The 27,531-nt window shown below is 40.3% G+C and overlaps 1 protein-coding gene across 4 annotated transcripts in view; it reads right to left on the reverse strand.

The window, feature by feature from the left end:
* The window catches only part of LOC124805371 (zinc finger protein 761-like), a 161,957-nt gene that overhangs the window by 58,112 nt on the left and 76,314 nt on the right, over window positions 1-27,531 (reverse strand). For 2 of the 4 annotated variants that reach the window (XM_047265927.1, XM_047265925.1), the window contains 2 exons: window positions 19,576-19,779; window positions 11,251-11,480 (listed from right to left, as the gene is read on the reverse strand). In XM_047265927.1, coding sequence (XP_047121883.1) covers window positions 11,251-11,480; window positions 19,576-19,779 — 434 coding nt within the window. Of the gene's footprint in view, window positions 1-11,250; window positions 11,481-19,575; window positions 19,786-27,531 lie in introns of all 4 variants that reach the window. The other 2 variants (XM_047265924.1, XM_047265926.1) reach the window with 2 other exon arrangements.

A 27,531-nucleotide genomic window follows, 5' to 3' on the forward strand; every position in this document is an offset into this window, starting at 1 on the left:
TACCTACACACAAATTGTGGGTACAGTTATAGGCACCTGCATGGCACCATCCTAAGCTAACCTATTCATGGGCCATCAAGAGGAATCCTTCCTAAACAAGCAGAATCCCAAACCCCTCACCTAGTTCAGATTTACTGATGACATCTTCTTGATTTGGATCAAGGATGTGGGCACGCTATCCACATTCCTAAAGAACCTCAACACTTTCTCCCCCATTCACTTTATCTAGTCCTATTCAATCCAACAAGCCACCTTCCTTGATGTTGACCTCCACCTCAAAGATAGGTACATCAGTACCTCCATCCATTTCGCAAAGTATCAGCCATCAGCAATACCATGATTTTGACAGCTGCCACCCATTCCATACCAAGAAGTCCCTTCCATACAGCCTAGTCACACGTGGCTCTCACATCTCTCATGACGAGTAGTCTTTCTTGAAATATGAGGATCTCACTGAGGTCTTCACAGACTGTAATTATCCTCCCAACCTTGTACAAAAAGAGATCTTCTCTGCCCTATCTCTCCAGTCACCCACCATCTCTCCAAGTCCCACCACCCAGCCAAAGAGAAGTATTCCCCTCATGACTCAGTACCACCCAGGACTGGAGCAACTGAATCACATTCTCCATCAGTGTCACAACTATTTCTCGTCATGCCCTTAAATAAGGAATATCCTACTCACTGTCCCTCCTCACTGTTGTATTCCATCATCCACTGAACCTACATAATATCCTCATCCATACCTACTGAACCACTGCTCCCAACCCCTTGCCTCACTGCTTATATCCCTGTAATAGACCTAAATGCAAGACCTGTCCCATACTTCCTCCCACAGCCACCTACTCCAGTCCAGTCATAAGCATCACCTATCCCTCAAAGGAAGGGCTATCTGTGAAACCAGTCATACAATCTACAAGCTAATCTGCACCCACTGTGCTGCATTCTATGTGAGCATGACAAACAACAAGCTGTCTGTTGGTGTGAATCCCCACTGACAAACAAGAAACAGCTGGACTATCTCACTTCTGAGTACACAGCCCAAAACAACATTCGTCATTTCAATGACTGCTTCATAGCCTGTGCCATCTGGTTCCTTCCCAACACCAGCTTCTCTGAACAACACAGGTGGGAACTCTCTCTGCAATACATCCTACGTTCCCATTACCCCCCTGGCCTCAACCTTCGTTCATCATTGTTCTTACCCTTCTCCATTCCCAGTCCAGTGTTACACAGCCCTCTATCCCACCAGTGCACCCACAGTCTTCTTACTTCTCTCCTTTTCTGCTACCCCCCCCCCCCCCCCTCCTCACTCTCCATCTAACTTCTGGACGCACCTAGCTGTTCTATCCTCTCTCCACTTCGTCCCTGTACATTTCCACAAGCAGCACTTTACTGTCCCCCATCCCTACCCTGCATCCCTCCCCCTCCCTGACTCAAGCTCCTCCTTACCGCCACCACCCGGTTGCTTCTCTGGTGTCTGCAGTCTGGCTTAAATAGCTGGAGATTGAGGTCATGTGTGTCAAAGTTGTGTTTGCATGAGTGTGTGTGTTGTCTGTTTTCAACAAAGACCTTTTTGGCCAAACACTCACTTTCTGACAGTCTTTTCATTGTACCTATCTGCAACCCAGCACCTCCGCTGTATGATGAGTAACAACTGTTCTTTTCATAACACTGTTACTGTAAAAATGCAATTTAGTGTTTCGAAACTTTGGAACTCTTTAAGGGTCTCTATTTAAAACACCAGCTAAAATAATTCTTTTACTGCCTACACAACAATCAATTATTTTTCAATGTTTTGAAAAAAATTAAGAACTTTACTACTGGAGGATCTGTACAGATTTATTACAATCAAGGGCACTTTAATTACAGCTAGCTTTATTGTTGATACTTCAAATGATATTTCTACACAAAGTTATGTGGTGAAGTTGAGTTTGAGAACTGTAGATTGTCTTTGTGCAACGTAAGGCAACCCTACACCCTCCCCCACTTCTATGTTCAGCTCAAATGAAATGTAAAATGAAAAAGAGTTTGAAAAGATGGCTTAGGTGCTATTCATAATGAACATTTTTTGGAAAACACATTCTGTTTCTGATGTGTTGGCAGAAGAGCCAACACCGTGTTGCTAGAGGAGGCCGAAATGCATGCGTTTAAGCTCACGCAGACTGGCATGAGGTCTGGAACAATTAAAGGAGTTGAGTCTACTAAATAAAGTACAGAGTTGCTTGAATACTTAACTTTAATCCATAAGTGGAGAACATCGCTCTTGTTGATACATGAATTATAATCTCAATATAAACTGGTACTGGCGCCTTGCTAGGTCGTAGCAAATGACGTAGCTGAAGGCTATGCTAACTATTGTCTCGGCAAATGAGAGCGTATTTTGTCAGTATAGCATCGCTAGCAAAGTCTGCTGTACAACTGGGGCGAGTGCTAGGAAGTCTCTCTAGACCTGCTGTGTGGCGGCACTCGGTCTGCAATCACTGACAGTGGCCACACGTGGGTCCGACGTATACTAATGGACCGCGGCCGATTTAAAGGCTACCACCTCGCAAGTGTCTGGCGGTGACACCACAGTTTCCACTAACACCGAATATTTCTGACGACTTTCCAACAAGATCACTCTCTACCATGACACTCTGATATTATGGGCGTTGGTGCTGAAGACCAATTGTTCTGAATGGTTTTATTTGAATTTGTGTGCTCCATTTACATTCAGTGATATGTCTTCATCACAAGAATTCCTATGAGACTATTGGTCACCTTCAGTAGAGCCCATTATAACTAAGCAAATTTAATACAACTGGAGTTGCTGTCTAACTTTTGTTTCACATCAACAGTCATCATCTTTGCTGTCATACAAGACAACTTGAAGTTTTGGAAGAAAGATTTTTTTAGTAGCCTTACCAGGTGTACAAATCGATGATACACACAGATCAATGCATGTAACACTGCCTACATTAGGTGAGAGCATCTGTGGCGAGAACACTGCTGATAACGCAGGCTGGTACGTGAGCTTCTGTAGTGGGCAAATGTAAGGGTTACCAGCTGTGGGCTAACACTCAGATGCTATTATGTGATTTTGTCTCCACTAGTGCTGCTGCTTACCTGAACTGATTTCGACTAGTGCTGCATAGTGCCCTGGCTTCTCAATGTGGGGTTCTCACCACTGTCAGCCTCAATAGAACTTTGCTTAGTAGCATACATACAATATGCCTGTCTAGTGAATTAGTAGTGTTTGGACTTATATCTATTCCAGTCATGAACTATTGCATATTATTTTCTATATGGAATTGTGGCTATTACTGATTACCATCAATAGCTGTTGTTTGGTTCTGTGGACTAACAGGCAACTTTTAACCTGTTGTTATAGAAGTTTGTGTTCAATAAATGTTGTTGTCCTAAAGACAGGATTATAAAAAATTTATAGAATACTTGTACTCTGATTAAGCCAAGATCCCCTTTCCTGTGATGGAACATTTCACTGTCATTTTAAAAAAAGGTTGCTTAATCATGTCGAAAGTTTACAGTAAAAGGAGACTGAGAGAGCTGACAAGCTCTTGCTTGTGGCACCCTGGGTTTGCCAAGTCTGGGAAAGTTCTCTGAGAAGCTGATCATATGGCTCTACCCAAAAATCAGGTTTAGTTAAGAGACTTTTACATATAGTGTCATATAGGTATGCATCCCCCACCCTTCCCCCTTGTTCAAATACAAAATCAATAAGGAATGTAATAGATGATAATAGTACTCCTCATGACATACTGTGTGGATGGTTGCAGAGTATACAAATAAATTTAAAGAACTCATGATTCAGCTGTAAGCTCTGCAGACTACTGTTTTGCTAATATTATTAGATTTTTTGTAGTTTTTTGTAGTTATGGGCGAATACTAATCCTGTTGTGGAGTACCCACTCCTGGTCAACTGGACAGGCTGACAACAAAAATTTCTTAATCGTGGAACAACTCTTGTTGAAGCATTCAAATGATTTTGTACCACACTGCTTTTGACACTGTGTTCCATTTATGACATATTTCTATAAGTCTGAGGTACCACCTCTCAAAATCTTTTGAAATGGTGTCACTATGTACACAACAAATTTCACCAAGATAGGTCATTACATAACCTCAATAGCAGATAAAGCAAGTGGACACATCAATTCATTAGTAGCATACTGGGAAAATGTAATCACTTTACAGAGGAGATAGCTCACAAAACACCCATGGGATCCATCCTAGAAAGTGTGGGACTGACATCAAATAGGACTTGCCTAGGATATTTAACATAGATAAAGAAGGGCAGTGTGACTAGTTCACTTTTGTTTGAATCATGTGAATGCCCACGGAAATACTGAGAGGCCTGTACTGATAGCCACTTGGAGATAGATGCCAACAATCTCACAAAAGCTAGTTTCAGAGTGAAGCTTTGAGTCGAATCATGAGGTACTTGGATGTCCACACGGTAACAGCATTGCCCTTGAAAGCAGGAGTCTTATGGCATACACATTCAGTCTACTTGCTTCAGAGGGAGAGGTGTGGGGTGATCATTAACAGCAAGCACACAAATGTGCAGAGTGCAGATAGAGAAAAATATATTCTCAACGGCAGGCTGTTCTCTGCCCTGCCAAGCACCTGTGGACGGAAGAGGCAAAATTCCTGGTGCACACATAGAACAAAATGTGAATGGGTGTAATAGGGCTGCCTAGTCCATAGAGTAATGGCAATTACTTGTGAATTGGAGCAAACACATAGCATTAGTCACTTGCCAGAAAAAAGGTAATCACAAGAGCCATGGAACATATGTGCTTTGCATTTTGAATATTAATAAAAAAAAGATGTTAAATTACAAGAAAAAAGGAAATGAAGACGCAAACTGGAAGTGAAACATGACTGTACATCATCCAGCTAACTGGCAGTAGGTCTTTTTCATTCCTCAATAAACTTTTTGTTTCACTCATACTTTGATAACATGAGCTGAAAAGGTACTTCTGCCCATGCACAGAAAGATATTTCAGCTAAAAGCAAAAATTCTTTTGAGACAGAATTTTCCTATTACATATTTTCAGCGGAAAAAGCACTGATCACATTTAATAGAAACGTTACTCTGCATTTCTCCTTAACAATTTTGGAGTGAATAATATAAACAGTGGGTGTCTCCGAGAGTCATCAGCTATATTTTTCCTGGCGTTTCAGCAGATACACTATGTGATCAAAAGTATACAGACACCTGGCTGAAAATGACTTACAAGTTCGAGGTGCCCCTCCATCAGTAATGTTGGAATTCAATATGGTGTTGCCCTACCCTTAGCCTTGATGACAGCTTCCACTCTGGCAGGCATACATTCAATCAGGTGCTGGAATGTTTCATTGGGAATGGCAGCCCATTCTTCATGGAGTGTTGCATTGAGAAGAGGTATCGATGTTGGTTGGTGAGGCCTGGAATGACATCGCCATTCCAAAACATCCCAAAGGTGTTCTATAGGATTCAGGTCAGCACTCTGTACAGGTCAGTCCATTACAGGGATGTTATTGTGTAACCACTCCGCCACAGGCCGTGCATTATGAACAGGTGCTCAATCACGTTGAAAGATGTAGTTGCCATCTCAGAACTGCTCTTCAACAAGAAGGTGCTTAAAACATCAATGTAGGCCTGTGCTGTGATAGTGCCACACACAACAACTAGGGGTGCAAGCCCCTTCCATGAAAAACCATACCCACACCCTGCCATCAGATCGCCACATTGTGTACCATGATTTGTCATTCCACACAACATTTTTCCACTGTCCAATCGTCCAATGTTTACACTCCTTACACCAAGCTAGGTGTCGTTTGGCATTTACCGGCGTGATGTGTGGCTTATGAACAGCCGCTCCACCATGAAATCCAAGTTTTTTTGCCTCCCGTCAAACTGTCATTGTACTTGCAGTGGATCCTGATGCAGTTTGGAATTCCTGTGTGATGATCTGGATAGATATCTGCCTATTACACATTACGACCCTCTTCAACTGTTGGCGGTCTCTACCAGTCAACAGACGAGGTCAACCTGTATGCTTTTGTGCTGTACATGTCCCTTCACGTTTCCACTGCACTATCACATTGGAAACAGTGCAACTAGGGATGTTTACGAATGTACAGATATGTGACACAAGTGACACCCAATCACCTGACCACGTTTAAAGTCCGTGAGATCTACGGGGTGCCCCATTCTGCTCTCTCATGATGTCTAATGACTAATGAGGTTGCTGATATGAAGTACCTGGCAGTAGGTGGCAGCACAATACACATAATATGAAAAACTTATGTTTTTGGGGGTGTCTGGACACTTTTTATCACATAGTGTATTTGCAACTTTATTTTTATGATGTTTAGGAGGCATCCAAAACAAATACAGCACATTGTGTGCTTCACATGACATCCAACGCTGGCAGGAAAAGTCCATTTATTTCTTTTTACAAGTAAGATACTTCCAAAGGGAAATCTAATGTGTCCAGTCAAAACAGTGGTCCAAAATTAGTCCAGTGTAATACTTAGTTGAATGGTATATCCTCTAGCATTTGTCACACCTGTAAATATTTGTTTCCCAATATTCTTCGTCCAACATACTCACTTGCATCCCACGCAGTATTATCTGTCTGCTATAACGTAAACTAATTTGGGAGAACTCTGTTGAATGGGCAGATTCAGTTCCATTATAAAAGTTGTTTGTAACTAGAAACTGAAGATATAACACCACTAAAATCAATTGGCTTTCGCCCAACAAAATGTTTAAAGAAAATATTGAAATCAACACACAACAGAAGCAATAATAATAAACCAGCAGAAAAATGCTCCAGTTTGAGCACAAAAAAGGGGAATATGTTCATCTTTAAACGACTGTGACAAAAAAGTGGGGAAACAGCTGCCTCAATTCTCATTCTGTCTTCCTCACCAAAAATCTTGGCATGCAAAGTTATTTGCCTCTTTTAACACAGAACATTCTAAGGCCTTTTACCCAGTCTATCTTCGTAGTTAAGCCTTCATACTCACCAAATCCCACTCAATTCTACTATCTATATACATCTCTCTCCCACCATCATCTTTTTCTCCCACACATTTACAGTACATATCACTGTCATGGTTTTCTCACTCGCTTACACTGTATCCTTTTGTCTTTCTTTTCCACTGACACTTTCTCCATACCTCAGCAGCTCAAAAATTCTGGGGGATCCACTTTGCTCTGTTGTACTCCCACTGCTTCTATCTCCATCCACCCTCTTTCCCTTTTATTGCCACTATATCTCACTGACAACCAACATCTCCTCTCTCTTTGGCTCGCTATTGCCTTCATCCATCTCTCTTTCACTGCCACATTTTCTCTCCCACAATCAATTTCTCCTCTTTCTTTCTCTCCCACTGGCATTGTCTCCTATCTCTTTCATCGTCGCTGTCTCTTTGCTACTCTCCTTCCACACAAAAAAGTGTGTGCCAAAATGTTTGGTGAGGAAGGCATCATGAACATTGAAACTGTTGGTTCCTCAATTTTCTGTCAAAGTCTCTTGAAGAAGAGCATGTTACCCTTTTATGCTCCAACAGGGACATTTTTCCACTGGTTCTCTTCTTTTCTCTGTTGCATATGTAAAAAAATTCCTTGGTCCAGTCATGTTTTGATGGTTTATTTATATACTTCGACACATTTACATACTTTGACACATATAAACAACAAATATGTATGCATAATACAACGTTAACACAAAATCATTGGCTTTACATTTTTTCTGGAAACTTGATTATCAACTGCAATTCATGAAAAATGTCCTCCTTGCAATTTGTACCTTAAATGAGTAAAATTTTATTAGAAATATTTTACTGTATTTGCATTTTGCAAGTTTTACATAATTTTTGGCAGTCATGTTAAGTTTTTTCAGGCATGTCAGGACCCATTTTAGCCTATTTTTAGTCACTACAGCAGCACTTTGGGCTTGAAGCGCTAGTTATAACGAGACATCACATCATAACAGGCAAAGAAATGTTGACGAAGAACGTACTTTAATAACCTTGGAAGCCTTGCAATGACTCCAGAAACCTAGTCATGTGTTCATGACAGCAGTTAAATCCACATTTGTGCCTCAAAAGTTTCAAAGTTCCCCAAGAATATCACCTTAAGAATGTGTGGTAAAAATTTTGATGATCTACCATGAACAGAAATTACAGAAGTGGCCATCCCCACAGTTGGTACTTTTTGTACCTAAAAATCATGGTTTTTCAGGATTTTTCTCAGGAACCATCCATGAACAAATGGTGCTTTCATAAGCCATCTAAGACCTCCCTAGACTACAGCTAATGCAACAGAGTCAACCAATTTGCTCAATTCTCATGGGCTGGAGGATGTGTACAGTGTTTAAATTTTGACTCTATACTGCAAGATAGGTACAGCATGCCCATTCTTTTGATGAATATACAGATAGTTGCTTGGCCGAGGGTTATCTGAAACACTTGATCCCTTATCTCTGTGATCAATAGGACCCGAAATACAACCCCCTGAAAGATTGCAATAACATGCATGGCTTTCTGGAATATACTGATTTTATCATTATTATTATTATTATTATTATTAGGTCCATGCAACAGTGCACAGACATAATAATAATAAACCATATATCAATAGTGAAAACCGGTTAGGCCAACAACAGCACCAAACATTATGCAATACCTAAAAATTATTGAGTACCTCCTTGGTTAAAACAACTATTTGTTTCCTCTGTATTTAAAGTTGCCTTAATGTTGTCTTTTTGAAGTTTATTAAAAACAAAAATAAAGTGTCTTTCTCTGCCCTGATAACTATCAAATATCAGTTTTCACACCTAAGAGGAAAATATTTTTCCGTATATTCTTAGGGCTTAAACTGAAATCAATAGTCATCACAAATATTCTCATCTCAATTAATTTCACTAAAATGTTGCACTGGTAACAGATCATAACCATTTTGCAAGTAGGAACCAAGAAATAATATAACGACAGCCATTAAAATTGCAACACCATGAAGGATAATAATTAACAAAATTTTGCTTATTGTGCATGTAAAGTATTATAGGAAGAACACACAGTTAATTTTGTAGGGAATTTGGGCATATACAGGGAACAAAATTTCATACATAAAGGTTTCACCTCTGATAGCAGCAACACATTTTACTCAGCTGGGAATCGAGTCTGAGTTTGGATGACAGACACTGACATGCCACTGCCTGCTAGTTCTACTTATACCAGATTTCAGTAATCACAGTGGCTGAAGACTGGTAGTGTGCCACTCTTGTGGCATCTCACGATGTTTCCAATTGGGGGGGAGGGGGTATTTGGGGGGGGGGGGGGGGGAGGTCTAGTGAATTTTATGCCATGGTAATAGTTGACCCATCTCAGTATCTAAGTAGGTCCAGGCAGCATGGGAAACATGCAGTCTTGGATTATCTTGTTGAAAGGTAACATCATGGAGACATCAAAGACAGGGTACAGCCACTGGCATAAATACTTCAAATATTTAATAAATGTTTGCAGGAGGCTCCCAAAACCAGATTTTGTAAACCAATTTCACAATACCGCTTTTGGTTGGTCATGTAAACATACCAAAATCAATTCTGGAAATAAATTTCTAGCTGGCAGTTTTAGACTTCCACAATCGATTTTTGCTCACATGTACAAGCACAACAAATTTTGAAATGTGCTTGGATTGTCAGTTATGTCTTGTTTTCAAAATATGAGGCCGAAATGGATGGGCTGACTTATTGTGCAGTGAAGAAGCAGTTACATTAGACTAAGCATGAAACTGTCTACCTTTAATATATGAGTGAAGAGAAATAGTGACTGTGCTTACTAAATCAGGAACCGGAACAGCCAAATACCATATTTAACTGGGCTAACAAATTCCACTTCAGACCTCACCATGTAAACACAACAGCGAAAGACAGTTTCCAAAATTTGGTTTCACCTTTCTGAAGATGTGTTTCATGTAAACATAGTCTTTAGGTGACTGTGATTCTCTGTTCCAGCATGTCCCCAATTTATTTATCACTATACAGACTTGGAAAAATTAATAATGCCATACAATGTCTATAGTAGTGTCACTGTGAGTCTTCCAAGATCTGGGGGCAGAACTTGGTGAGTGACATCATAAAAAAATGCACAGATGGATACAATTGCTTGCTGTGAGTGGAAGCAGAGACAGCATCCTCCAATGGAGTCCATAGTGTGACACACAGGAAGATAACAAACATGGCAGTAACAAGATGACAATACAGTTCACGATGACACCTGCTAGTGGCATTTCTAAATGATGCACCCTCAGCGGAGATGTGGGTGGTAAATGACGCATTGTGCACAGTCGACATAAACACCGTCAATACAGCATAAACCAGAAGTGACTGTGTTATGTAGCCGATGGTATCCATTCCATAATGGCAACTGCTGGGCCCATATCACTACGACAAATAAAATCTGGCAATACTGATTCTCCTCAGAGATTTCAGAGCTGGTATGTCTATCGCAATGCTGTATGCAGAACCAGGCATCATCTGGAAAGACAATGTGGTGCCACTCCTGCATTCAGTGTTGTCACTGAGCACACCACTGTCAGAATGTCTCTCTCCCTGCTGCCACATCAAGGGCAGCTGCAACAATGGTCACCATGGTGACAGTCTGCAGTGTCTCAGATATCCTCAAACTGTCCGTGTGGATACTTGTCTTGCTGCAAAAAAAGTCATTTTCCTGACTCAAGGTAATACCAAGACTGTTTGATTGTGCATGGCCAAGTGAATATGTCTGTCCTCTCAGTTGCTTGTCACATGGAACCTCTGAGGTTCTGCATTGCAATCTGTATGATTCTCCCAAAACTATCAGTTCCATATTGAAATGACAGTTGAGGGATGGTTATCAAAAGCAGTAGCAATACCACAGAATGGTAATAGGCCATGATCCTGCTGCTACCAAGTTCCAGAAAGTACAGGTAGATGTCTCTCCTCCTTACAAGAGGCATAATGCGAATTTCTCACAGACAACCAAAATTCAATTCTGGATATGAAACCTGCTGTGTAATCTTTCATTATATACAAAATGCAGATAGTGCTACTTTTGCCTGTTTCATGAGAATGCACTGAAATATTAATCATTTGTATATCCAAGGATGTAGTACATTTCACACATATTTGGTGTTTGTTGCAGGCTGCCTTCAAAGTGTTGCAGTTTTAATTAATTGCCAGCTGTGTGGTTGACAATACAAGTGTGACTAACCTCCTCACAGACATGCATGTTAGACTGCTCATGCACAGAACGAATATGCTCCTGCAGTGACTTGTAAACTGCATACAACTTTCCACAATGATGACAGACAAAGGTACGATCATCAGTATGATCAGTGTGCACAGTGCTATGTCTTTCCAGTTCAGCTTTAGTATATGTACGATAATCACAGTTAGCACATGAAAAATCACGTTCACCACGATGCCTTTTCATGTGGATCTCTGAAACAAAATATCATATATTCATTGGAATACCACTGTATCCTCTTTGATAACTATGATACTTTACACAAGCAATTTGGAATAGTGAATATGGCATGCTGAACAGAATTTAGGCCATATATGTATACTCATGAGTAAATGAATTAGACATACATACATATTAGCATGCAGCACCTCTTCTGGAACTTGGGTTTATTGCTAAACAGTATTTGATCCTATTGTCCCATTTGTTTCCATACAAACTGTTAATACTGAAAGTCTCAATGAACCTGTCAAAGCTTATGTATTTTTAATACTAAACAGAAGGGATAAGTTTTGTGAGATTCTATGATATGATGAGTAATGGTCAGTTATGGCTTGATAAAGGATGATACTATTCCCTTTCTATGTAGCTATCCAGGACTGAAGAACCTTGATACATACTTCTACCATCAGTTTCACACAGTTCTCAATATAGTTGGGTATTCTAAAGAGAGAAATACATGGTGATTATGCAGAGCAAATAAATAAAATATATGCTAATGAATAATATGGTGCCAAATCAAACAGTGGATAGATAGTAGAATTTTAGAGCAGGAGGGAGTCTCAATGAGGTTATGAACTTGGGTAGCTTTTTAAGAAACAATAGAGTATATATCATAAGTTAGCAGGCAGTTCCTATACATGCAGTCTAACTTGACACACTGCACTGGGTCTGCTGACAGTTGATGGAACAGACAGAAACCCTTATAATCTCTCCCAACTTTTCATGGTGTATTCAGAATTGTTTAATAATGTTGTCTCTTTTTATGCCTCCTACTGGTTCAAAACATTATGCAATGTCTCTTCTGGTTAAAATCATTCTGCAATAATTTGGGTGCACCAACATAACTTTTACAGTAAAACCCACAACTGAAATTTAAGCAGTATCTTGCTAGCAGAATACTTATCAAAGCAAATCCTAATGTGAGCACAAGCACATCAAAAAATGTGAAAGCACAGCAACTGGACCAACAACAGATATACATTGAAGAGCCAATACATTATGACCATGTGCTTAATAACATGTTGGTTCATGTTTGGAACACATGCAGCACAGCTTTGATTCAATAAATCCCAGGTGGGTTTCTAGAAGTGGCATCAGATGTTTACGCAAAGGTCAAGCAATTCCTGTATATTACAAGCTGGTGTGTGTTTCATTGGGTTCATATAAGGTGAATTTGTTGGCCAGGATATCAACACGAGTTCACTCTCAAGTTCCTCAAACCACTGTAGTATGATTCTGGCCTTGTGACATGGATAGTTATCCTGCTGGAAGACATCATCACAATCAGAGAAGCCATCACAAATGAAGGAACGCCTGTAGTTCATAAAAGGCACACCTGTAGTTCATAATAATTTTCACATAGTTCACAGCTGTCATAATGCCTTCGATTATTACCACAGTGCCATGCAAGCACAGGTGAATGTCTCCTGTAGCATAAGGTGATGCTGAATGGTGCATAGTGGTCAGGTAGATACAGCAAGTAATTATAACACATAAGTTGAGACAGTAGTATGCTGTCTGGAATAAAGGAAGGAAGGAAGGTTTGGTTTAATGTCGCGTCAACATCAAGGTCATTAGAGATGGAGCACAAGCTCCAATTTTGTCAAAGATAGGGAAGGAAATTGGCCATGCCTTTTGAAACAAACCACCTCAGCATTTGCCTGGAGCAATTTAGGGAAATCACAGAAAAACTAAATGTGGAAGGCTGGACATGGGTTTGAACCATCATCCTTCCACATGCAGGTCCAGCATGCTAACCACTGCATCATGTTGCTCGGTTGGTTGATTGGTTGGCTGATTTGGAGGAGGGAACCACAGAGCAAGGTCATTGGTCCCAGCAGATTAGGAAATCGACCATGCCCTTTCAAAGAAACCATCCCAGCATTTGCCTGAAGTGATTTAGGGAAATCACGGAAAACCTAAAATCAAGATGGGCGGATGTGGGTTTGAATGGTCGACCTCTCAAGTACGAGTCCAGTGTGCTAACTACTGCATCACCTCACTCAGTACCTCGCTCGGTTGCTATCTGGAGATAGTAAACACAAGAACTGCTGTTGTTGAGGATATGAACAAAAATGGACCTGGATGTTCATTGGCATAACAGAATCAGTCAGACTGCATAGAATAAATGGTGGCCAGCTTCACATATTGTCCTACACTGCTGCTTGCTGTGCAGCAAAGAAAACAGTGCAACATACTCATTGCCAGAAAACACACAAGAAAGGGGAGGAGCTGCAAATAGCCACTTACAAGAACTTTGGTCTGTGATGACAGCCTCAGTTATGGGAGACATGGCTTCAATTTTGCTGCTAGCATTCTCTACTGCACTTCAGAGAAGATGCAACCACTAGCATTTCAATACTGTCCTCTGTAAAAGTACCTGCACCTGGTTTGCTGTTCACATGCCATACCATAACCCAAATTAATAGTGAAAAAACCTGCTAATTTCTACCCTGTTTTATTCAAAAAATATTTTCTTTTACTTGAAACTAGAGAGCAGTTAAATTAAAGCTTTATCCAGATGAAAACAATCACCATCATTAGATTATCGAACATTTTCACAGCTACCCTCACCACAAAATTCCAAAAATATTAAGTAATAGAGGCCACTATTTTTATGTTATCAAAGAAATATAATGTTAAGACATGGCAGATTTGTGAATGACTCTGGAGTCATGTTTCAAGTTTTTCCCAGGCCTCAGTAGAGTAGCACAGTATTCCACCAACATGTGATGTGCGTTCTGCAAGAGCAGGTTATCTATGGACAAGAAAAGCAGCTGTTTTAACCAGTGGACAACAGACATTTTGTTTTTGTCTGAGTTTATTTTAAAGAAATATAGGCAACGTATATAACACAAGTTGTACAGTTAAGTACTCTCCTGTTCTTGATTCAACAGTTACTCATAAGATCAAATCAAATTATTCTTAAACATTTATCGTAAAGAAAGCAAGAAAGGCTTGTAGAGGTACCATTATTGGGAATAAATGACTTCAGTGCTATATGTTCAATGCTCTAGCACTCTGAGGTCACCTTGTGTGTGGAAAAAAAAAAGGTATGAACTGAGCTCGTGTAACTCCAGCTCTATTATGTGGTTATACAAAAGACATAATGTCCTATGGTCACATCTTCTAATCATGTTAAAACATTCAAAAAGATAGCGTATAGGAGTATACAAAATGCGAATAATGTCATGACATCTGATCATATTACAAGGGTAATCCCAAAAGTAAGGTCTCCTATTTTTTTTTTATAAGTGCATAGACCTGTTTATTTCTACAATTGTTTACACCAGTTTACAGCTTGAACATTTAGCTATTTTTCAACATAATCACCATTTCTGTCGTTGCATTTTTGTAGACGCTGTAGCAGTTTCTGTATGCCCATGTCATACCAGCTCGCTGCCATGCTGTTCAGAAGGTTATGAACCTCTTCTTTCACCTCGTCGGTGGAGTTGAATCACTTTCTGTCCAAATATTGTTTTAACTTAGGGAACAGGTGATAGTCACTGGGTGCCAAGTCAGGACTATAGGGTGGGTGGATGATTATGTTCCACTGAAACTGTTGCAGGAGAGCAACAGTTTGCCGAGCGATGTGTGGGCGAGCGTTGTCATGGAGAATGTGTATGACCTTGCTCAACATTCCTCTTCTCCGGTTCTGAATTGCCCTTTTGAGTTTTTTCAGAGTCTCACAGTAACTGTCAGCATTAATTGTGGTACCAGCGATTCAGCTCCGATGACAAGGTGAAAGAAGAGGTTCATAACTTTCTGAACAGCATGGCGGCGAGCTGGTATGACATGGGCATACAAACACTGCCACAGCGTCTACAAAAATGCATTGACAGAAATGGTGATTACATCAAAAAATAGTTAATGTTCAAGCTGTAAACTGGTGTAAACCATTGTAGAAATAAACAGGTCTATGTACTTATAAAAAAATAGGGGACCTTACTTTTGGGATTACCCTCATACAAACATATCATCACGAAACCTCCAAATTATAATGATCTTTAATGCTGCTGAATCCAGAACTTCCTCACACCATTTTATGCAAAAATACAACTATGGATTTTCATTTTCAGGGGCTGAAGGAACTGAAGACCAAAATTATGTTGAAAAAAGAATAATATCAATATCTGAGATAGAAAAAGAGAGCCTAATTACCAAATGTGAAAAATAGGAACAACTGGGTACAGAACATTTCTAATGTTCCTAAATTAGGAGCAATGGAATATTCAAGTGTTAGTTCTGGGAAGGACCATTTATTGTATTTTTGGACGTTCATGCTGTTCTTATTTTCACCCAGAGGTGGAAAGATCTGCCACTGGCAAAAGTCAGCAGTGACCGGGGTATATCCGATTCCAAAAGCAATATTTGCAGTGGCTCCTTACTGGACAAGGTGTACAATAGTTTCAAAGACTATCATTTGGCTCAAGGCATCCAGTCAGTTCTTGAGAACAAAAAATTTTATGTCTTCTGGTAAACCTTGCGGGATGTAAGGTCGTGGTCCATGAAACTCTTCAGCTCCTGACGTTTCGTCCAGTGCTTCGCTGGACGAAACGTCAGGAGCTGAAGAGTTTCATGGACCACGACCTTACATCCCGCAAGGTTTACCAGAAGACATGTCATCCGGTCGTGAAAGCCTTCATACTAAAAAATTTTATGTACATTTTGATAAAGAAAAAAGTGGGTGGAGAAGTCAGTTTAATAGTCAGCCTCAGGAAAGAGTACTGGGACCAACTTTATTTAATTTTTACACATATTTGCAAACAAAACTCAGAAATATGAATATTTCCTTTACACAGATTATTTTGTTCTTGTTCCACAGGGCAAAAATTATGAACCTGTCAAAGGGCAATCAATACAGTTCCTGTCTACCATGTCAATGTATTACAAACTGGAGCAACTGAATTACATTCCACTAGGATTTCAACTACCTCTCATTGTGCACTGAAATGAGAAATGTCCCACCCATTGTTCTTTCCACCCCTCCCATAGTGGTATTCCGCTGTCTACCAAACCTAACAATACACTCTTCCATCCCTTCACAACCCCTGCTCCCAATCACTTACCTCATGGCTCATGTCCCTGTAATAGACGTAGATCCAAGACCTATCCCATACATCCTCCCATCACAACTTACTACAGTCTGGTCACAAACATCACCTATCCCATCAAAGGCAGGGCTATCTACAAAATCAGTCATGTGATCTACAAACTAAGCTGCAACCACTGTGCTGCATTCTATGTAGGCATGACAACCAACAAGCTGTCTGTCTGTATGAACGGCCACCAACAAACTGTGGCCAGGAAACAAGTGGACCAACCTATTGCTGAGCATTCTGCCCAACATGACATCCTTCATTTCAATGACTGCTTCACAGCCTGTGCCTTACAGATCCTTCCCACCAACGCCAGTTTTCTGAACTGCGCAGGTGGGAACTCTCCCTGCAATATATCCTACATTCTCGTAACCTTCCTAGTCATTGTGCTCACACATCTAGCCCCTCCCCTGTCTCCATTCCACTACCCTGCTCCCATTCCACTACCCTGCTCCCATTCCAGCACTACACAGCTCTCTTTCCACCATGCATTCAATCTCTCCTTTTCCACAATCCCCATCCCCCTCTGCCCCACCCTTTGTCTAACCTAACCTCTCTCCACCTCGTCCATGCATGCTCCCAGCAGCACTTCACCATCACCCACCTTTACCCTGCTATCCCTCTCTCTCCCTGCCCCAGCCTCCTCCTGAACCCCATCCAGTTACCTCTGCCATCATGCACTGCAGCTGTTGCTCATAGTCTGGCTGCAACTGCCAGAAGCTATGGTCATGTGTGTGTGTGTGTGTGTGTGTGTGTGTGTGTGTTTGCATGCATCAACAGGTTCCCAAACGGACTAGCAAACTTGGAAGACCCACAGCAGACAACAAACAGGTGTTGCACCAGTAAAGGCAAACTTATCAATACGGGGTCTACAAGATGATACAGACATTTTCTGCAAATTTGTTGAGGTGCAGGATATGGCACACACGTAAGATTGTCCTAACAGTTCTTGTAAGTGCACCCCAGAATATCTATAGCTGAGTAACAATCCAGCAATTCACATCACCCAATACTGAGCTGAAACTTTTGCAAGAGACGACAAAGATTAGAGACTATGACTGCAAACTCACCAAGACATAAAAATGTAAAAAGTAAAATAAGGATAAATGGATATATAAGGAAGTAAAATAAGGTTGACATCAATCCATAGTTTTGTTTGAACATTACAACACTTTACTAAGAGTGGCCCCTTTGGAGGTGATAAGCCGTTGCCTTCCTCCAACCACTGACATGACTTAACCAGTCTGTTATAAGGAGCCCAGGTTTTAATGCTGACTCTGAATGGTAGCACATCTAGGCTCTTCTCATGTTTACAAATTGTCTCCAAAGGTGAAAAAAGTGTAAAGTAACAGAAAAAAATCCTAGAACCAACTGGGAATTGAGTCTCAAATCATTGGATTTGTCGTCTATCATCATAAACACTTCGCTTCTGATCAGAGATCAGAAATGGATAAAAAGACTTATAGATAGAAACTGAGAAAAAGAAAAAAAGGAAATAGGAACAATACAAGAGGAAACAGTTTTGTGTTGTTATTCTTTTTTTTTCCCCCATTTTTTCCCTCTTGCTTTTGTCTTTCTATGTATTTCTGTTACAATTAAAACCTGTACTTTTGAAGCAATTTTATATGTCATGTTCCATGTTTGGATTACTAGTAGTGCACTGTTACTACACTTGGGTTTATATGTCAATTGTAAGTCATCTAACCATTGTTGTTGTTGTTGTTGTTGTTGTTGTTGTTGTTGTGGTCTTCAGTCCTGGGACTGGTTTGATGCAACTCTCCATGCTACCCTATGTTGTGCAAGCTTCTTCATCTCCCAGTACTTACTGCAACCTAAATCCTTCTGAATCTGTTTAGTGTATTCATCTCTTGGTCTCCCTCTATGATTTTTACCATCCACACTGCCCTCCAATGCTAAATTTGTGATCCTTTGATGCCTCAGAACATGTCCTACCAACCGGTCCCTTCTTCTTGTCAAGTTGTGAAACAAACTCCTGTTCTCCCCAATTCTATTCAATACCTCCTCATTAGTAATGTGGTCTACCCATCTTATCTTCAGCATTCTTCTGTAGCACCACATTTCGAAAGCTTCTATTCTCTTCTTGTCCAAACTATTTATCGTCCATGTTCCACTTCCATACATGGCTACACTCCATACAAATACTTTCAGAAACGACTTCCTGACACACAAATCTATACTCGATGTTAACAAATTTCTCTTCTTCAGAAACACTTTCCTTGCCATTGCCAGTCTGCATTTTGTATCCTCTCTACTTCGACCCTCATCAGTTATTTTGCTCCCCAAATAGCTAAACTCCTTTTCTACTTTAAGTGTCTCATTTCCTAATCTAATTCCCTCAGCATCACCCAACTTAATTCAACTACATTTCATTATCCTTGTTTTGCTTTTGTTGATGTTCATCTTATATCCTCCTTTCAAGACACTGTCCATTCCGTTCAACTGCTCTTTCAAGTCTTTTGCTGTCTCTGACAGAATTACAATGTCATCGGCAAACCTCAAAAGTTTTTATTTCTTCTCCATGGACTTTAATACCTACTCTGAATTTTTCTTTTGTTTCCTTTACTGCTTCCTCAATATACAGATTTAATAACATCGGGGAGAGGCTAGAACCCTGTCTCACTCCCTTCCCAACCACTGCTTCCCTTTCATGCCCTTCGACTCTTATAACTGCCATCTGGTTTCTGTACAAATTTTATAGCCTTTCGCTCCCTATATTTTACCCGTCACCTTTAGAATTTGAAAGTTAGTCTATTTTCTTAAGTTCCCAATTCTCCTAGTGAAGGAACTGTTTTGAAAGCCTAATAGTTAAGAAAAGTTTGAAAGTTGTGTACATCAATCCTGCTCCAATTACTTTTCTAGCAGTCTTTAAAAAAACAGTGTTGCCAAATGGGAATTGTATCAGATAATAAGAAAATCTAAAAATAAAGTTATGTTTATCTAAATTACTTACTCAATGTCTGGGCCTTTGGAAAAAAATGTCCACACTGCTTGCATATGTACATTCCATGAGATATATGCTCCTCTTTCAAATGATTTCTCAAATCGATTCTGTCATTACACTCTTTATAACAAATAGAACACTGGACAGTAGCTCCTTTTATCACCACATTTTCTGCCTCATTATCTTTCCCATCACCTCGGCTGCACACTGTAACTAAAACTGCAACCATTACAACTGATTTGTTTGTGAAACACATTGTCCAGGGTGTCCCACATACAACTGGTACATCTCATGTATTAGTTAATCATCTCTAGTCGAATTGCTTGTGGAGTGGCAACACTGTCTCAAAAATTAGCTACACTGCATTTTATTGGAAAGCAGAGTGCAGCTGCGAGTCATGTATCAGTTATCGTGAGAAGCTCGTATCATTGAGTTTAACAGAAATGGTGCAGTTTGCATTAGTACAGCAAACTGATATCTTGGAATGTTACATAAAGACAGGAATGTAAACAATGTTTCGAGCAAAGTGTCCTGGTAGGAAACTCCACATGACCAGCACTATTCAAGATCTGTGCAAGAAATGGATGGCTGCAGGATCCATCAAAACTGTGCAGAGGAATAGGTGACCAACAGTGAGGACCTCTGAAACTATGGACAGAATTTGCATGCATAATACAAGAAAGCAAGGGGAAACTACAGCCGTAATTTTTCCCGAGGACATGCAGCTTTACTGTATGATTAAATGATGATGGCGTCCTCTTGGGTAAAATATTCCGGAGGTAAAATAGTCCCCCATTCGGATCTCCGGGCGGGGACTACTCAAGAGGACGTCGTTATCAGGAGAAAGAAAACTGGCATTCTACGGATCGGAGCGTGGAATGTCAGGTCCCTTAATCGGGCAGGTCGGTTAGAAAATTTAAAAAGGGAAATGGATAGGTTAAAGTTAGATATAGTGGGAATTAGTGAAGTTCGGTGGCAGGAGGAACAAGACTTTTGATCAGGTGATTACAGGGTTATCAATACAAAATCAAATAGGGGTAATGCAGGAGTAGGTTTAATAATGAATAAAAAAATAGGAGTGCGGGTTAGCTACTACAAACAGCATAGTGAACGCATTATTGTGGCCAAGATAGACACAAAGCCCATGCCTACTACAGTAGTACAAGTTTATATGCCAACTAGCTCTGCAGATGATGAAGAAATTGATGAAATATATGACGAGATAAAAGAAATTATTCAGGTAGTGAAGGGAGACGAAAATTTAATAGTCATGGGTGACTGGAATTCGTCAGTAGGAGAAGGGAGAGAAGGAAACATAGTAGGTGAATATGGATTGGGGGGAAGAAATGAAAGAGGAAGCCGCCTTGTAGAATTTTGCACAGAGCATAACTTAATCATAGCTAACACTTGGTTCAAGAATCATAAAAGAAGGTTGTATACCTGGAAGAATCCTGGAGATACTAATAGGTATCAGATAGATTATATAATGGTAAGACAGAGATTTAGGAACCAGGTTTTAAATTGTAAGACATTTCCAGGGGCAGATGTGGATTCTGACCACAATCTATTGGTTATGAACTGCAGATTTAAACTGAAGAAACTGCAAAAAGGTGAGAATTTAAGGAGATGGGACCTGGATAAACTGAAAGAACCAGAGGTTGTAGAGAGTTTCAGGGAGAGCATAAGGGAACAATTGACAGGAATGGGGGGAAGAAATACAGTAGAAGAAGAATGGGTAGCTCTGAGGGATGAAGTTGTGAAGGCAGCAGAGGATCAAGTAGGTAAAAAGACGAGGGCTAATAGAAATCCTTGGGTAACAGAAGAAATATTGAATTTAATTGATGAAAGGAGAAAATATAAAAATGCAGTAAATGAAGCAGGCAAAAGGGAATACAAACGTCTCAAAAATGAGATCGACAGAAAGTGCAAAATGGCTAAGCAGGGATGGCTAGAGGACAAATGTAAGGATGTAGAGGCTTGTCTCACTAGGGGTAAGATAGATACAGCCTACAGGAAAATTAAAGAGACCTTTGGAGAGAAGAGAACCACTTGTATGAATATCAAGAGCTCAGATGGCAACCCAGTTCTAAGCAAAGAAGGGAAGGCAGAAAGGTGGAAGGAGTATATAGAGGGTTTATACAAGGGCGATGTACTTGAGGACAATATTATGGAAATGGAAGAGGATGTAGATGAAGATGAAATGGGAGATAAGATACTGCATGAAGAGTTTGACAGAGCACTGAAAGACCTGAGTCGAAACAAGGCCCCGGGAGTAGACAACATTCCATTAGAACTACTAATGGCCTTGGGAGAGCCAGTCATGACAAAACTCTACCATCTGGTGAGCAAGATGTATGAGACAGGCGAAATACCCACAGACTTCAAGAAGAATATAATAATTCCAATACCAAAGAAAGCAGGTGTTGACAGATGTGAAAATTACCGAACTATCAGTTTAATAAGTCACAGCTGCAAAATACTAACGCGAATTATTTATAGACGAATGGAAAAACTGGTAGAAGTGGACCTCGGGGAAGATCAGTTTGGATTCCGTAGAAATGTTGGAACACGTGAGGCAATACTAACCTTAAGACTTATCTTAGAAGAAAGATTAAGAAAAGGCAAACCTACGTTTCTAGCATTTGTAGACTTAGAGAAAGCTTTTGACAACGTTAACTGGAATACTCTCTTTCAAATTCTGAAGGTGGCAGGGGTAAAATACAGGGAGCGAAAGGCTATTTACAATTTCTACAGAAACCAGATGGCAGTTATAAGAGTCGAGGGGCATGAAAGGGAAGCAGTGGTTGGGAAAGGAGCGAGACAGGGTTGTACCCTCTCCCCGATGTTATTCAATCTGTATATTGAGCAAGCAGTAAAGGAAACAAAAGAAAAAGTCAGAGTAGGAATTAAAATCCATGGAGAAGAAATAAAAACTTTGAGGTTCGCCGATGACATTGTAATTCTGTCAGAGACAGCAAAGGACTTGGAAGAGCAGTTGAACGGAATGGACAGTGTCCTGAAAGGAGGATATAAGATGAACATCAACAAAAGCAAAATGAGGATAATGGAATGTAGTCAAATTAAATCGGGTGATGCTGAGGGGATTAGATTAGGAAATGAGACACTTAAAGTAGTAAAGGAGTTTTGCTATTTAGGGAGTAAAATAACTGAAGATGGTCGAAGTAGAGAGGATATAAAATGTAGACTGGCAATGGCAAGGAAATCGTTTCTGAAAAAGAGAAATTTGTTAACATCGAGTATAGATTTGTGTGTCAGGAAGTTATTTCTGAAAGTATTTGTATGGAGTGTAGCCATGTATGGAAGTGAAACATGGACGATAACCAGTTTGGACAAGAAGAGAACAGAAGCTTTCGAAATGTGGTGCTACAGAAGAATGCTGAAGATAAGGTGGGTAGATCACGTAACTAATGAGGAGGTATTGAATAGGATTGGGGAGAAGAGAAGTTTGTGGCACAACTTGACTAGAAGAAGGGATCGGTTGGTAGGACATGTTCTGAGGCATCAAGGGATCACAAATTTAGCATTGGAGGGCAGCGTGGATGGTAAAAATCGTAGAGGGAGACCAAGAGATCAATACACTAAGCAGATTCAGAAGGATGTAGGTTGCAGTAGGTACTGGGAGATGAAGAAGCTTGCACAGGATAGAGTAGCATGGAGAGCTGCATCAAACCAGTCTCAGGACTGAAGACCACAACAACAACAACAATACAAGAAGTCCCCGCAAATCAGTAAAATTATTCACAGCAGGTAGGTGTACCTCATACAATGTGTCATCATGTACTAAAATACATGAAATTAACAGCCTATCATGTGTAGTGCGAGAGTTAAAAGTTAGGATCAGGAAAAAGAGCGTTCACTATAGTAACTGGTTGTTAACATCAATCACTAACAGTTATTTGGATCGCTTGCTTTAATTCATGTCGTATGTGGCCAGGTTTCATTTGTCAGATTATGTAAACTCCCAGAATTGCAGGTACTGGGCCCAGGACAACCCTCATATCCTGCATGAAGAATTTCTCCACTCAGACAAGATGGGTGCATCGTCCAGCATGTGCATTATTGAGCCCATATTCTTCAATTCTACCTCGAAGAGAGGCAGCAGATATCTAGAGATCTTTGACTCTTTCTATGCACAACTAACAGATACAGAAAAGCTGTATGCAGTATTCCAACTAGATGGAGCAATCACTCACACATCCAACCAAGACACACTCTACATCACCAACTCGTTCCCTGAAGAGAGACTTGTCAACAGAGGCCTCTGCCCCCCAAGGTCCCCAAACTTAATATTGTGTGGTTTTTATTTATGGGGCAGACAAAAAAGCAATGAGTATGCTGACAATCCTTGCACAATAAACAATCTTAAACAGAATATTACAGCAGAAATTAATGTCATCATGCCTGCAAAATTACAGCGATGCCTGGATGTCCATGGCCACCACTTCCAGCATTTCTTATAAACAGTAACTACGTTTTTTTTTTTTTTTAAATGTTACTATTATCTATTCTTTTTTAGTTAGTTCATTGTTCCTTGAATATCAGGTGCCAGGCATACCAGTTTTACATGGGAAACCCTGTATAACTTTTCTCTTATGAAGTTCTCAACATAAACATTTAAGGCTTGGTCAATATGCAACATACTTATGACAGCTAGTTATTGGCATTTTCCATGATGTGGGACAAAGCAGTTTTATAATAACATTATACTTTCTCAGCAAAATATACAGCAATATGCTAACCATTTACAGGACTGCCTTAAGCTATTTTTCTTTTATGTACACTTATTTATGCCTACCTACACTCAGTTCTTCTCATTTATTCACACAGTTTTCTGTCAATTCCATCATGAAGGAGAGCCTTCAGGGATGTGAAATGAGTCAAGTTACACATTAACAGGCAGAAGTAACCACTGCTGGTTACTTCTGCAGAGTATATACAATGTCCCAGAGGTGAATGGTCAATATTCAGGAACAAGAGAGGAATGATCATTCGATCATTTGAAGCTAAAAAATCTAGTAAACATGTGCTCTAAAATGCATACCTGCACTTTTCCATATTTGATAGAGTGAATCAATTTTTTTTTTTACTCCAAGCTCTTTGCTTTCCATATTTTGAGATGCGGTGGAATGGACCAAAACAAAAAAACTAAAAAATTCCAGTAAACCTAGGCTCTAAAGTGCATACCTTAAGAGAGATAACCAATTTAGAGCCCCTGTTTAATAGATTTTTCTACTTTAAATGATCATTTCTGTCATATCCCTGAATACTGGCAATTCCTTCTGAGACACCTTGTATTAACAACAAATTATGACTATTGCTAGTCTACTCAAATTGTTTATGTACGGTAATTACTTTTAAATAACTTTATATATGTGTGTTAGAAGAAAAACTCCTACTTCAAAAAAATCCACTGCTCTTCCTCCTACAGTACGCAACTGCTGTTACTATCTAATACTTCAAATAAAGCATTATAAGTTTACACATGGTTTTTTTAACATTTTTTCATACCAAAACTGAGTCACAGATTCCAACACAGCTATGCATAGAAAATGGCTGAAATTTTTATGATTTATTCCTAAGAACCCACTCTCGAACAACTTTGAAAATTTTCTTCATATCTAGATCCATTTCTGAGGTACAGTGGTTCAAAGTTACCCTACTTGTGCACATTAAATACATACACAGAATTCAATGTGAAGTGAAAATATAGTTTATAAAGTGACGTAGCATGGATAAATACACTACAAATTATCTCGTTATCATCTGAAGGGTTCTCGGAGCCCCATGTTGTAGTACTGAAACATGTGCATGTAAAATCCAGTATCATAAATAGACAATGATCAAACACTAGATGAAACACTGGCACCATATGCTCGTGCACATAATACGACTACAGTAACTGAACTTGTTATGGCCATAGGCAGAGAGATTTGTGTGCCATGCACAATGACTTCGAGTCACGGATCTGGAGAGGAAGATAAAACAGAAGGAGGAGGATGTGAGTACAGGATCTACATCTACATCTACATCCATACTCTGCAAGCCACCTGACGGTGTGTGGCGGAGGGTACCCTGAGTACCTCTATCGGTTCTCCCTTCTATTCCAGTCTCGTATTGTTCATGGAAAGAAGGATTATCGGTATGCTTCTGTGCGGGCTCTAATCTCTCTGATTTTATCCTCATGGTCTCTTCGCAAGATATACGTAGGAGGGAGCAATATACTGCTTGACTCTTCGGTGACGGTATGTTCTCGAAACTTTAACAAAAGCCCGTACCAAGCTACTGAGCGTCTCTCCTGCAGAGTCTTCCACCGGAGTTTATCTATCATCTCCGTAACGCTTTCGCGATTACTAAATGATCCTGTAACGAAGCACGCTGCTCTCCGTTGGATCTTCTCTATCTCTTCTATGAACCCTATCTGGTACGGATCCCACACTGTTGAGCAGTATTCAAGCAGTGGGCAAACAAGCGTACTGTAACCTACTTCCTTTGTTTTTGGATTGCATTTCCTCAGAATTCTTCCAATGAATCTCAGTCTGGCATCTGCTTTACCGACAATCAACTTTATATGATCATTCCATTTTGAATCACTCCTAATGCGTACTCCCAGATAATTTATGGCATTAACTGCTTCCAGTTGCTGACCTGCTATTTTCTAGCTACATGATAAGGGAACTATCTTTCTATGTATTCGCAGCACATTACACTTGTCTACATTGAGATTCAATTGCCATTCCCTGCACCATGCGTCAATTCACTGCAGATCCTCCTGCATTTCAGTACAATTTTCCATTGTTACAACCTCTCGATACACCACAGCATCATCTGCAAAAAGCTTCAGTGAACTTCCAATGTCATCCACAAGGTCATTTATGTATATTGTGAATAGCAACGGTCCTATGACACTCCCCTGCGGCACACCTGAAATCACTCTTACTTCGGAAGACTTCTCTCCATTGAGAATGACATGCTGCATTCTGTTACCTAGGAACTCTTCAATCCAATCACACAATTGGTCTGATAGTCCATATGCTCCTACTTTGTTCATTAAACAACTGTGGGGAACTGTATCGAACACCTTGCGGAAGTCAAGAAACATGGCATCTACCTGGGAACCCGTGTCTATGGGTGAAGTTAAAATCCCTAGCCAGGGGTTGAGGTAGGTGTGGGGCAATGGCTAGAGGAGATTGAGGCCAGGAGAATTACAGGGCTGAAGAATTTGTTGCAAGGACAATTCCCATCTAAGGAAGTTAGAAAATGATTGTGATTGGAGGAAGGATACAGATGGCAAGGGTTGAGAAGCAACAACTGAAATCAAGCATGTTGTGCTGAGCAGTATGTTACACCAATGGATGGTCAGCTGGTAGATGATAGACTGCTTTCTCAGGTGGTGCTGTCTCTGATGGCACAGGATACGCTAGTGATGGGAATGGAGCAGGATGTGCTAGGTGTGTGCATTAACACAGGTCTTGCACCATAGTTGCATGATCCACATGGCTGAAGGTTTGGAGAGGTGTGGTGTAAGGATACGCTAGGATATTTCATAGGTTGGGCAGCTGGTGGGAGAGATGGGAAAGACTGCGAGCAGGAGGTTCCTCATTTTTGGACTTTATAATAAGTGGTCAAAACCCTCACATAGGATGTGGTGTAGTAGTTCCATTCCAGAATTATTTTGGGTGATGAGGGGACGTATTCTTTTGCAGTCTACATCTACATCCATACTCTGCAAGCCACCTGATGGTGTGTGGTGGAGGGTACTTTGAGTACCTCTATCAGTTCTCCCTTCTATTCCAGCCTCGTATTGTTCGTGGAAAGAAAGATTGTTGGTATGCCTCTGTGTGGGCTCTAATCTCTCTGATTTTATCCTCATGGTCTCTTCGCGAGATATACGTAGGAGGGAGCAATATACTGCTTGACTCCTCGGTGAAGGTATGTCCTTGAAAC

Source organism: Schistocerca piceifrons, chromosome 7 (assembly GCF_021461385.2).
Source record: "Schistocerca piceifrons isolate TAMUIC-IGC-003096 chromosome 7, iqSchPice1.1, whole genome shotgun sequence".
Taxonomy (NCBI): domain Eukaryota; kingdom Metazoa; phylum Arthropoda; class Insecta; order Orthoptera; family Acrididae; genus Schistocerca; species Schistocerca piceifrons.